The sequence below is a fragment of the Martes martes genome (genome assembly GCF_963455335.1).
Source record: "Martes martes genome assembly, chromosome: 8".
Taxonomy (NCBI): Eukaryota; Metazoa; Chordata; class Mammalia; order Carnivora; family Mustelidae; genus Martes; species Martes martes.
Window position 1 is genome coordinate 80,438,046 of NC_137895.1, and position 13,812 is coordinate 80,451,857.

Below are 13,812 nucleotides of genomic sequence, written 5' to 3' on the forward strand. Positions count from 1 at the left end.
TTTAGCATAGTGCTCCTTTCCTTCAGAGCATCCATCACAGTCTAGAATGTTGTCTTTATCTATTTATGACTTGATTAATATCTACTTACTCTATTATCAATAATAAGAATAGTCATTATTGAGTGTTTACTCTGAATGTGCATGAAATTGTAAGGAAATTTCTTATGGATCTTCTCACTTAATTCTTATAGCAATCCTCTCATGTAGGTTCTAAAATTATTCCTAGGTAGGTACTATTTTTTTTTTCCCCCCCAGGGGAGCAAACTGAGCCACAAAGAGATTTGTGAACATCCCTTGAGGTCACATTACTAGTAATGGCCAACCAGGCTTTGTTTGAATCCAGGTGGCCTGATTTTAGATACTGCATTCTTCACTTCTAGACCAATGCTGTCAGCAGAACATTCTGTGATGAGAGAAATGTTGTGGGGGTGTGTATGTGTGTGTGTGTGTGTGTGTGTGTGTGTGTTTACGATTTTATCTATTTATTTGACCAGAGAAAGAAGAGGACAGAAAGAGAGGCAGAGGAGAGGGAGAACAAACTCCCCACCAGGCAGGGAGCCCAATGTGGGGATCCATCCCAGGACCCTGAGATTATGACCTGAGCCAAAGGCAGAGGCTGTCACCTACCAGCCACCCAGGCAGCTGCGGAGAAATGTTCTTTTTATGTTTTTATGTTCTGTCTATTTGATAGCCACATGTAGCTATTGAGCAATTAAAATGTGGCAGGGTGACTGAGAAATTGAAGTTTTAATTTTAATTAATTTTAATTAATTAAATAGCCATATAGGGTACTACTACCATATTGACAGCATAGTTGAAGACAATAAGGTATTGGGTAATACTTTCAGAATAGTTCTATCTGTTTTCGTATCATTACACTCCTGGTACAGCATAATACCCAGCACAATGTATTTTATTGACTACAATGAATAATTCATAGGAGAGTAGTTCAGGTAAAAAGTAATTGTGTAAAAAGTAAAAATGGTGATTCCAAATTTGGAAAATGCTCACCTCCAATGCAATATCTGTAGCCTGTTGCATCCATTTTATTTTTAAAATACACAAAATAAAATGTGTATTGGGTTAAATTTGGTAAAATAGCACATGTTTTTATAACTCATATTTAATAAGAAGGGAAAAGGGAACAGCATCAAATAGTAACTTCTGAGAATCAGCATTTATCTGACAAAAAATGAATTTAATTCTAAAATACACTTTCTGGAATACATTCATTTCTATCATGAGGCAAAAAACCCTATTTGTTTATAAGGCTGGAAATGACAAACGTATTATGCTCTTCACCCAGAAAACTCTCATGTTTTTCTATTACTGAATGGATTTTTTTATTGGAAATATCTGTGTGAGCCATATTTGTGTGTTCTTCATCCTATCACCTGCTTTATATTTTTGCTGTTGCTTCTCAGAACAATAATCTTAGTCGGATTAAGAGTGTATATGGGCGCCTAGCTGACTCAGTTGGTGGATCATGTGACTCTTGATCTCGGGGTTGTGAGTCCGAGCTGAATTTCGGTCTAGAGATTACTTATAAAATATTTTTTTTAAAAAGAGTGTAAAGGGACTTAACTTTAGTTGGTAATTAATTGTCAGAAAGTATTTTCCTGTTGGTCTTTAATGCTAAAGTTTCTGGATATGCACTGCTAGGTGTACTCATATTAAATGTGTATTAAAGCAATACTGCATATAGATAAGTCACTTTTAGTAGTAGTAGTAGTAGCAGCAGTAGTTGTAGTAACTTTCAAATTTGCTAATGCACTTTCAGGAAACGCATGAAATGTTCACTCAAGAAGCTTTGCTTGATTGACAAAAATTACATTGAAAGAGACAGAAATTTTGGTTTGAAATAGATAATAGTGTCTCAAAGCTTAAAGCATTTTATATTTCTTTGTCCTGTTACATCAAGCCACTCTAGTAAGAATCTGTGCTAAGTGAATCTGAATTAAATTGTTCTGAAAAAAAAAATTAATGGAATTGTGTACTTTTAAAAAAAAGCAGTAGTTAGAGATATCTGGCTGTGCTATGCTGGAAAAAAATCTGAATCTTTGCTTTCCTATGTTGTTGTTATTAAGCCTTCAGATTATTTAGTTAGTTTTAGTGTTGATTCAAAAATTATGACTATGAAATACAGTGACCACTGAATCAACATTGGTAGGAACAATAATCAAATAGAATGCTTTCAACTTTGCCAGTATCATGAACTCTATATACTGCCTACATTATCTGTATTTTTGTTCTCATTGAAGTAAAAGGTACATGCTCTATTTTCCTATGAGAATAAGAAGAAAAATCTTTATAATGATTTTTCTCCAACTGTAGGAATAAAATAAACAGATCTTAAAATTTTCAACCCAATGTAACTGGCCACAACAAACCAAGAAATATGCCCATTTTTTCCATATTGATTTTCACTTTGGAAAATGTAATATATTTACTTTGTCGATATACCTTACAGACTTCATAAAAGGACCAGATAAAAATCAATAAAATAATATTGTCTTCCATCATGAAAAAAGAAACATGAAGTTTGTATTGTAGATTTTTTAAAAAGATGTGTACAGTTAGATTCTCTAGGACAATTTAAGTAGGTTCTTTCTGTTCTGGTGACATAAATAACTGATCATTCTGGTTTCTGATCATGCACTTCCTTCTCTCTGAATATACTTTGAGGATGCACAGGGCAGTTGGCCTTGGCACTAATAAAGCTGAGTGGCCCTCCTCCCACCTCTGTTTCAACAATAAATATAAACAAAAAATGCTTTCCATTGGCCAGGATAAACACATTAATATCGATGAGCCCTGGGTACAGCTGGCCAAGGTCTCCCTACTTGGATTTAATAGGCTTTACCTTGCACTGGCAGAGAGTACACTCGGTGCCATGTTTGATCCAAGAGGACCCAGTGAAGCGAACCACATTCATCTCATCCAGGCAAGTTTTGGTGATGTCATTACGAATGGTGTCAGCCTGGCAAGGGTCAGTGACACAGCGCCGGCAGCACTCATTCTCTGGGAGGACACTGAATTCACATTCCACCTCTGGGCAAGGCAGAGGCCAACAGTCAACTTCCCCTTGCTGTAAGAAAAGCAGATGCACCGGGGCAGGAAGAGAGGAAGGGAGGGTATGGAGGGAGGAGGGGTGGGGGAGCACAGTGTTTACTGAATACTCAGTTTATTTGATGGATATTTATACTCAAACCTTCAAAGCCATGAATCTTGCAGGGAATCTACAAAAGGCCTATCAAAGTGTTGAGGTCCGTACTTCAGTTGGATTTTGAGAGTGTTCAAAGATTAAACAAGAATAACAATGAACAAAATCAGAACCCTTTCCCTTAAAACAATCAAATTTGCATTCTCCTATCTTTTCCCTGAACAGAGAAGAATCATTTACTATGGAAGAAGGTTTTACTTAGATTTTTGCATATTAGGTGCTTTTTTCATTCTTTTGATTTCCCCCCCACCTTCTCATTTATTGCCTTCTGTATAAAGAAACTTTTGTCCATTTACAAGAAAATCAACTGAAATATGAAGGGAATTTGACAAGTTTTCTTTGTTCATTTATATGTTTCTCAGGTTAGGAATTTTGGAGAAAAAAACAACTAGGAACTGATTTCAGGCTTCTTTATTCCACATGGGAAAATTGTGTGAATTGGATCTTTTTAAAATTTAGCTCCCACCTGTTTCCTATTTTCTTCATAATCCTGAATCTCATGGTCTTGGAGATGAAAGCAGCCTTCAGGCACAGAAACTGACCTTGTTCTTTCAATTGATTTTTGGGTTTAAAGTATAAAAAGGAAGCAACAAAAAAGCATTGCCTCAAAAATATCCTCACACAAATAGAAAGGAAACTAGCCATGACTTTAGAAGTAGCATCTGTGAAACTTTCTTCTATAAAGACACATAGACCAATTTTCCTTTTCATTTACACTACTCAAAAGAAACAGGAAGTCTGGTCAAATGAAAAAAGATTGATGTTTTCCTGATCAAGTCTTTATTTTCTTTTTTCCCAGTAGAAGTTTTGTAAATACACACATTCAACTCTAATATTCTAATAGTTATTTGTTGCAAATCCTTATCATGTGTAAAACAGGTGCCCATTAGAATAGTGTTAATGTTAAAATATTTAGAAGGAAAAAAAGTATGTGTTTTTTTGTTTTTGTTTCTTTTTTAAGTCTGAGCATGACTGAAAGAAATGGATTAACAGAAGTTCTACTTGGACAAAAAAATTACAATTTTCATGAATGCTGCTGTTCTGCTTATAACGGTCTGTGAGTAAACCTAAGCTGAATGGGACTGGGGATGCCAGGAGAGTCTTTTCTTCTTGACTCTGGAAAGACGTACATGACATACCATCCAACATTCACTCCAGGATGTGCCTTCACGGGTCCTGACTGCATGCCTGCCATCTTGTCATCCTAACTGGGTTCACTTTTTGTAACTGCCAGCACTATGGCTAGGTAGGTACTGAGAACTGGCAGATGTGGGAGGGCAAGACTGTCCCCTCGTTAGATTCTGGGCCAGAACTGCCCCTGTACTTCCTGTAGCTAAACTTACCAAGCAGCGGCACTGTTGGCAGTTCTGGACCCAGGTGTCACCACTATTATATAAGGTTTCTCCATTTTGATGGAGGCACTGACTGCTAAGCCTTGGGTCACATTCAGGGCAGCAAAAAAGATCAACCGTGGGATTCTCACAGTCACACACCATCCGACGACACATTACAAATCCATTCTGTATAAGAAAGAAGAAAGCAGTTACCAAAAGCCTCCATTTCTCAATGTAATAGATTTAAAGTTAGTTACATTTTGTAGCTAACACACAGAAATTACTCAAGTTAGAGAACTTCCAATTTCCTTTCCAAACACTGCTTGACCAGCAAATTTTCAGAAATGACCCACATGAAATAATCACTACGCAGTCCTTATGTGTATATGAATGTGGATAATGCATATGTAAATATACATGTACTTGTTTATTAGTGTAGTAATTAGATTACTACCTAAATTCTGTTTTGTGTGAGAGCATGTGTGTTTGTATTTAGTAGTTAGTCAACAAGCTTTACCTTTTGTTAAATTCATGGAATAAATTAGACCTTGAGTTTGTGTACAAACTGTTATCAATTTCTTTCATAATAATTGAGTCTTTCATACAGAGTGTTATTTATCTAACTATAATTTAAGTCACTCTTATCGACTGGATAAATAAAGTGGAACGTCCCTTTAAAACTGAAACCCAGTCTAAACAGATTATTTTCACTCATAGGCCAAAGTATGTCCATTCTGGCTTCATTTATACATTCATCCAAATATGATATTGCTCCTCTGGAAGCACTAGCATAGTTAGCGATAAAGTTTTATCAACATGTGCAGATAAACACATTGAGGCATTTCCATAGGATGGATACTATTCAGCATTAAAAGGAAATATTTTATATTATAAAATAATATAAATGAATGTTGAAAACAATGCTGGGAGAAAGAAGTCAGACAAAAAAAGTTATGTACTATATGTACTACCTACTGTAGAAGGCTCTAGAAAATACAAATCTAACCTACAAGTGAGCCAAATCAGTGTATCCTTCAGGCTGACAGTATGGGACTAAGAAAGGACAGAGACAACATTATGAGCAGATGAAAATGTCCTTTTGTGCTAACTGTGATAGTGGTTAAGTAGATGCATGCATTTGTCTAAGCTCATCAAGCTGTACATTTTAAACATATGCAAATTACATCCCAATAAAAATGATTAAAGTGTTTTATTTATACCGACCTGACATGAACACACAGAGCACCGGTCATTCTCCAACACCCAAATCTGACCATTGTGTTTAATTTTTCCATCATGGATGCAGTCCCCTGTGCAGTTCTTTCCATGAGGACATCGGCAATCATATCCACCATCCAAGTTAAAGCAAATGGTATCATTGGCACAGCTGTGCCTCCCAGTCCCACACTCATCGATATCTACAGCCAAGAAAAGGCAGCAGGCAATGTGCTTAGAATATGCTCGGTTTCAAACAACTGCAATCAGGCACGTTGTCTCTAACACAAAGCATTCAACTGTAAATTAATTCTCATCTTACTGGCATGTATTTCCTATTAAATGCTGACTAAAGCAATGTTAATGATCTAGGGATTTCACAGGAAAACATTATCATGCTTGACTTCAAACACCAGATGACCTTGGTTAGATTCTCAACTTTTATATCTCTGTAAATACCATCAGGCTTTATGGAATACTTATATTTTTTGAAAGTAAGAATAGAACTCAATTTATCAAACAAAAAGCAGTGGCAGTTGACATTCTAAAAGTGCCTATGAGTTTGTATTCAGAAAACCATTCTCAGTGTTTACCCCAAATCCTTTCTTGGTGGTAGATGAAGTGGCATGGGGCCTCCAAGGCATTTTATTCAGCTTCAAGCACCCACCTGTCACCCCCACGTAAGCCCAGGTGTTTGGCCCAGGTGAGGGCATTCTTTACATACAGTCAGGCATTTCATACTGTCCTCACAGACTGCCCCCCACCCACGGAGGGCAACTGACCACCAGCAATTACCATCTCTCTCACAAATCAGCTCCCAATTATTAACTTTTCCATTTCAGATGATTGTTTTGGCTCCTGCCTCACTCAACTGGCAATGACCCATTCCTCACCTGACCTCAACTATTCCAATGGCAATCACAGCCTAAACCATTTTCATACAGATGAAAAGCAAACATATCTTGACCCACAGATCAGGTCTCTAAGAAGAGATGTGATTCACTTTATTTATCCCCATAATTTTTTTTTTTTTTTAAAGATTTTATTTATTTGACAGAGAGAGACACAGCGAGAGAGGGAACATAAGCAGGGGGAGTGGGAGAGGGAGAAGCAGGCTTCCCGCCGAGTGAGCAGAGAGCCTGACATGGGGCTCGATCCCAGGACGCTGGGATCATGACCCGAGCCGAAGGCAGAGGCTTAACCCACTGAGCCACCCAGGTGCCCCTATCCCCATAATTTAAAGATCACAAGCCAAAATACATTTCAGGGATATTGTATGAGTGGCAGTAAGCAGTTATTTCTTACTTCATCTGTTTCCTCTGAGTAAAGGTCAAGAAAGAAAGAATTAAATCAAAGCAGAAGAAGTGGGTTAGAGAGAAGATGGAATGGATAGCTTTTAACCAGGGGAACTGTGTACTGCTTTTCTTAGAAAATTTTAAAAGATAGACTTTAGTGGTTACCTGTCTTAAATGGTTTGGTTTCAACATTGCTGAAGATGTGGTCTAGGCAACGTTATATTTTAGCCATATTTAAATTATTAAATATTAAGTTCTGTCATATATGCATTCCTCAAAATAAGCCACATGCTGTATTTCTCTCTATTTGCCTTGAATTTGATCAATTCCACCTCAACAAAACCAACGAATTGAGACAATGGCTGAAAAGATTCTTGTTAAACTACAGTGAATACATTATTATAGCCTGATTTGTCAAGGATAATACAGTTTATAATTATAGAGTATGATCAAAAGCAGAACTGTTGGCCAGCATGATGATATATTTCACATTTTTTAAAAGTACATTGATATATATATATATATGTGTGTGTGTGTGTATATATATATATATAAAACCATTGTATATAAATAGGTATTTTTTTTTCAGATCTGAGAAATTTGGCTGATGCTATTTAGAGAAAGAACAAGAAGTGAAATTCTATATAACTTTATAAAATAGTTCTATATTTGGTCTATTCAGAATAATAAGATATATTTGATGGTTTGATCTTCATTTCCTATTAAATATTGTTACAATTAGGAACTATAATACATAGGAAAAACATTAACCATAGTTATTTGGTCTCTTTGACCACAAACTGTACAAATATTTCTTACTACATAACCCTTTAAATATCCACTGTATGAATACTATTCCATTAATGGCAATGACTGGATTTTTACAATCATTTCATTTTGCTTGACATTTAAAATAAAAGCTCTGCTGTCAGGTAATGTATTTTTTTCTTAAAGGCAGAGATAATCCTTGGATCTGCTCCAGAAGACAAAGAAGAGGTGTCCAGCCACAAAAAGAACATGTGCTCTGAAATAAACACGTTTACAATAAAGAATTAGAGTGAAAAGTTACTTACAACATTGGTTGATATGTACTTGTCATACCTGGAGAAATGCATAGGCGGAAAATCATGATGAACCAGTGATTATCTTTTGTTATACAATGGGAGTTGAATTAATTTGAATTCATCTCCCCCCGATCCCCTGCTTGTTATCTACACTGGTTTCCCAATGCAGAGACTACTCTCAATTGAATGGTAGTACAGAGTTTTGGAACTCATTGTTACATAGAGTTTTATTATAAGGTAAAATTCCTAAATTAAATGCACACAAGAGGTGTATATTGTGCTTTGACAAACCTACTATGGTATATAAAAATTTCAACTTTAAAAATACTGATAACTCCTTTAGTGAGTTATTGAAGAAATAATGTTGTCAAATCCAAGTCTCATTTCAGATCTAACTTGATCTAACAGCAGCATTTGATACAGTTCATTTTCCCTCCCTAATAAATCTTCTTGCTTCCTATCACACTGGTAGCTCTTTCTGGATCTTCCTCTTGCCCACATATACATTCTAGTGGCAATTAAACTATGAATAAGATTTGGCCAAGCAAGAGAAGGAAAGGATGGTCTAGGTAGAGGTACAGGTGTACTTGAAAACCCAAAGTTTAGAGTCAGCAAGATGTGTTAGAGGGAATGAGTTGAATGTGTAGGAGAAAGAGAGTAGTTAGACAGTGAGCTAAAGAGGTACTCAGGGCCCAAGTAAAAGTTGTGTTAAGAACTCTGAACTTCAGGGGCACCTGGGTGGCACAGTCAGTTAAACGTTTGACTCTTGGTTTCAGGTCAGGTCAGGATCTCATGGGTCATGAGACTGGGCCTCACACTGGGCTCCACACTCAGTGTGGAGTCTGCTTGAGTTTCTCTCTCCCTCACCCTCAGCTCCTCCCCTGCATTTTCTCTCTCTCACATAAATAAATCTTAAAAAAAAAAAAAGAAAAAAAAGAAATCTGAACTTCATCATAAAGACAATAAAATGTCATTTTAGGGAACTGCAAGAAAAAATCAGATTTTTTTTAAAGAAAGATTCCTTTTACTTCATTTTGGAAAAAGGATTTCAGTGGATTCGAATTTACAGCCATGAGATCAATTAATAGGCTGTTTCAGTAGTCTAGGTAAGCAATGGTCATATAATAAAAGCAAATACTTATTACTGGTTGGTGTGTGCCAGATTCTAAGTGCTTTCACATAATCATTCATTTAATCCTCACAACAACTGAAGGATACAGTTATTCTCCCAGTTTTATAGATCAGGAAGTTGAAGCATAGAAATGTTGCATAACTCTCCCTAGGTCTAGTAAGGTATAGAGCCCAAGTGAGAATCCAAGTAGTCAGGCTTCAAGTCTGTGCTCTTAAGCACAGTGCTGAACTGACCATTAGCAGTGAAGAGATGAACAGAAAGAAACAAACAGGAGAGAATCTTCCAAAAATAGAAAAAATAATTAAATAAATAAAGCAACTTAGTGATTTGTTAGCTTTGAAGACTAGGGAGAGGAAGTGGTCCTGAATGATGTTTAGATTTCTGGCTTGGAAATATCTGGCTGATCCTATTTAAAGAAAGAAGAGCAAGACTTCGCTGTGGAGTGAAAGTGGGTGGCAGGATGAAGAAAGGCACAAATTAGTTTAGGACATGTTGAATTACACTTTCTTCTGGGCTTCCAAGTAGAGCTGTCCAGCAAATAGTTGAATATATGGGTCTGGAGTTCAGAAAATAGAACTGGGCCCAAATATGGATTTGGTGAAGATATATTTTCATCATTTCCTTTCTCAAAAATGGTCCTTTGGAGTCAAGTTCAACCTTCTTAGAAAGACATTTAAAGCTACTTCTTTTGCTTATCTCTCTTTCCCTTTCTCAACTTACCAATAATCACAGCATACTTAAAGTCCTCATACAAATGCTAGACACTCAAGCCTTTCTTGTGCCCAAGCGGGGAATCATTTCTTCTTCTGTTTCCTAACAGCTCTACATTTATATTTTTCTTAAGTATTTATTATTTTCAGCCTTATAGCTTTCTCCTCTATTAAGAAAGTCACTATATCTTGTATGACAGTTGTGGTACATATTCTATCTCTTCCACAGGCTGAGAGCAGAGACCACACTTCCTTTATGTTTCTGTGCAGCAGATGCCTGGCAAATACCTGAAGGTACCTGTGCATAGATTCAGTAACTGCTTGTTGAGGTAAGCTGGATTCATTTCATTTTTGTCCTTCTTCTTGATTTAGGTCAAGAATTTACAATATTTGGCTTGAGCATCATACTAGATGCTATCCTATAAACACTGTTTCTTTTTTGGTCTTACAAGTTCAAAAGCCTCACCACACGTAAAAATAATCCAGAAATTAAAGCAATGGCGGGGTGAGAGTGGGCATGTAAATAAAATATTCTTATGTAAAAAAAAAATACAGGGCTTTATTCTCAGAGAGAGACATTTCTAGGCATAGTAGAAATGATGACATGGAAAAGGAAAATGGTACACAGGCACATTATCTGGGAATTAAATATCTATACCTCTGAGATAAATGGATGACCAAAACAGCATATAATTTGTATGAATGCAGCTTATCAACATGTATGTTGTAGGTTATTCAACTGCAGCCTGAAAAGTGGTGAAACAGTACACAGTTATTTATTCATGTCTTCAAATATATTTATGCATGTCTTCAGAGTAATTGTGAACCTACTGCTGTGACTTTGTCCACTTTGAAATGCCTTTTTTTTTAGCAACAGAAATATGGCACCTGCTCAGATATAATCATACTCTTAAAACTGTATTCTTCTAAATACTAATATTACAATTCTACAAATCTCTGAAATTTTAGCAAATGGATAGTTGTTTAGAAGAAGCATTTTAGCCTTTTTTTTTATAACATCTTTTTAAGGCATCTTTCAGAGCACATTATCTTCTGAAAAAGTTGCAGGTTCTCTGATAATCATTAAAAATTCTATTGGAAGATAATAGTAGAATTATCTTTCCAGAGTTGTATTAAAAAAAAAAAAAAGATCTCCTGCTGTTTCCATGTTTAAAGAATTTCCTTGAAGTCTGTTTTGCATAAACATCTCATACAATCCTTTAGTTCCCCATCTTCATCTTTATCATGTGTTATTTTAATGCCTACTTTAGTTTTCCTTGTTACTTTCTGAACATTTGTGAGTGTACTGATTATGCTTTGTTATTCTGTCCTGATCACTATTTTATATATTTAGTTCTAACATAGGACTATATCTACTATATATCCTATTATATGTCTACTTCTAACAGAGGTTGTATTCCTAATGTACTTTTGATTAAATATTATGTGTATCCTTGTATCTCTCTCAATTTTTATCCATCTCAATCTTTTTCACTGGACAAATGAGCATATTATCTACTATGTGACAAGCACTGTCCTCGGCATTGGTGCTTGACAAGCACAAAAAATCTCTTAGATGTCTTAGAGAAGATTCTATAGAAGATAATAAACAAGTAAGCAAAAAATATACAATCATTTCAGGAGAACTTATAATTTCTATGAAGAAAAATGAAGCAAGGTAAATGAAGAGTGTCGGAGAAGTATGTTATTTTAAGTTGGAACTCCAAAAGAAGCCATTTTGGAGGAAATCTGAATCATATGAAAGAAAAATGCAAAGATCTGGGGAAAGACATTCCAACAACAAAAAGAAGAGTGCATGAGAAGGGAACTAGTTTGGTATATTTGTGAAATGGCAAGAAAGCCAAATACTCATGTCATGTAGACTCTTATAAGCCATTGTTGGGTTTTGGATTTTACTCTGAAGAGAGATCGAAAGGCTCCAGGCATTGGAACAGAACTGGAGCATGCTCTTACTTCTGACTTATAAGAAATCATCCCTAGTGTTAGAGAAAAAAGACTCTAAGGGAGTCAAGGGAGGAAGTAGGGAACCAGTTTGGAGAAAGTGACACTAGTCCAGACAAAAGATAATGATGGCTTAGGTCAACGTGGTAACAACACACATGGTGAGAAGTGGTAAGACTGGGAATATATTTTGAAAATCAAAATTATGAGACTTGTTAATATACTGGATATGAAATACAAAGGAAAGAAACGGTGACTCCAAAATGTTGGTCTGGACAACTATGTTTTGGGGCCTGTAGGAAACCAGGCCTGCCAAGAACCACATGAGCGATTTTGGAAGCAGAGTCCCACTCCCCTCAACTTGACTGCAACCTCGTGAGAAGCTGTGGACCCAGAGGCCTCCAGGTAAGCTATCCACAGATTCCAAACCCACAGAAGCTGTCAGAGAATTTTTGTCGTTTTTCGCTGCGAAGTTTTGGGGGTAATTTGTTATGCATCAATAGATAACTAATACAGCCCTCTTGAGATCTGCAGTTATAAATTTCAAAGATAGTGAGTGCCACTGCAAATGTAAAGTGAGATAGTCAGAAGAGGTATGTGTTTTTTCTCTTCACATTCCGATGCATGGAAAGGGTGTACTAGGGTACTGAGCAAAACTAAACACAGGTTCCCCCTGGGGAAGAAGAACAGATGAGGAAGGGGAGGGATAAAATTAAGATGCATTTTCAGCTTTAATCTATGTACTTGTGTGTGACCTGAATTATTGATAATCAGCTTATATTTATTCTTTGTGTGTATAACTTAAAGTAAAAGATAATCTTAAGAAAAAGGTAGCACTTAAAAAAAAAAAGTAGACTTCATGAAAATGGTAGTTTATCAGAGAAGTGCAAAATCAGTCTGATCTGCCTCTTGATTTGCAATCCATGGTTCCAGGCGGCCCAGGGTTCTGTAGCCCAGGGTTCTGCAGCACTCGCATTCTCTACTGAGATGTTCAGGAGGGCCAGGCAAAGCCCTCAGACCACAATGAAGCAGTTATTTGCAAAAGCCAGGTTTTAGCTCCTGGTAAGGCAACAGCATTCCCATTCCTATGCAGAAAATTCAGATGATCCCTCTACTTAAGGCCCAGAGCTCTGCAGCTGCAAGCACAGTGCAAAGCGCACTGGAAACATCTATCACCCTAGTCTGCTTCACTACTTTACTGTGTGAAAACCTTCTGAGGTCCAAGAAGAAAAGACACCTTATCATTTAGGTGTCAAGTACTGTTAAGTTGGATTCTCCAAGGCTTTCACTGCTGTGTCATTTTAGTCACATTATTCTCTCAGGTTGTTAATCTATAAAGGTGTAAATACAAATGGAGAAAATTATAACTTCTTGAGGATTCCCGTGCCAAACTTCTGAGGGCAAATCCTTTCAGTGTGGGTGGTTTCCCTAGCAATTATTCATGAGTCTTTGTATAGCCTGCCTGCTTTCTAAAAAGTCATGCCCTTTAATAGGGGATATAGAGGGGCAGAGTTGTTTGTCAATTCACTGAAAATAATTCAAAATTAATGGTAAGTAATTATATATGAACCGATTAAATTTTCTACTCCCATGAGATTGAAATCTCCTCTGAAGCAGGGATCATGTCTTCTGTATCCAACATTCAACATTCACTAAACAGCTCTTAACTTTGCCAGCCAAGTGATAGGTTAGGAATAGTCCAGAGTAGCATGTACTGTGAATATTATCCTTGGCCATATCATTATCCTATTTTCTCTCCCTCTATTTTCCTTCTATTGTGCTTGCCTCATCTATTTTTTCTAGCTCTTTCGGGGTCAGCTTTTTTGCCTGCTGCCATTTAAAAATCTGATACTATGGTTTATTCATTCTAAAAACAT

General features: G+C 36.5%; 1 protein-coding gene across 4 annotated transcripts in view; it reads right to left on the bottom strand.

Annotated features, from left to right (window-relative positions):
* NELL2 (neural EGFL like 2) overlaps positions 1 to 13,812 on the bottom strand; it is a 400,524-nt gene that overhangs the window by 6,061 nt on the left and 380,651 nt on the right. For all 4 annotated transcript variants that reach the window (XM_080811935.1, XM_080811936.1, XM_080811937.1 and 1 more), the window contains exons 18-20: positions 5,782 to 5,975; positions 4,567 to 4,743; positions 2,864 to 3,088 (exon numbers count right to left, since the gene is read on the bottom strand). In XM_080811935.1, coding sequence (XP_080668061.1) covers positions 2,864 to 3,088; positions 4,567 to 4,743; positions 5,782 to 5,975 — 596 coding nt within the window. The remainder of the gene's footprint in view (positions 1 to 2,863; positions 3,089 to 4,566; positions 4,744 to 5,781; positions 5,976 to 13,812) is intronic.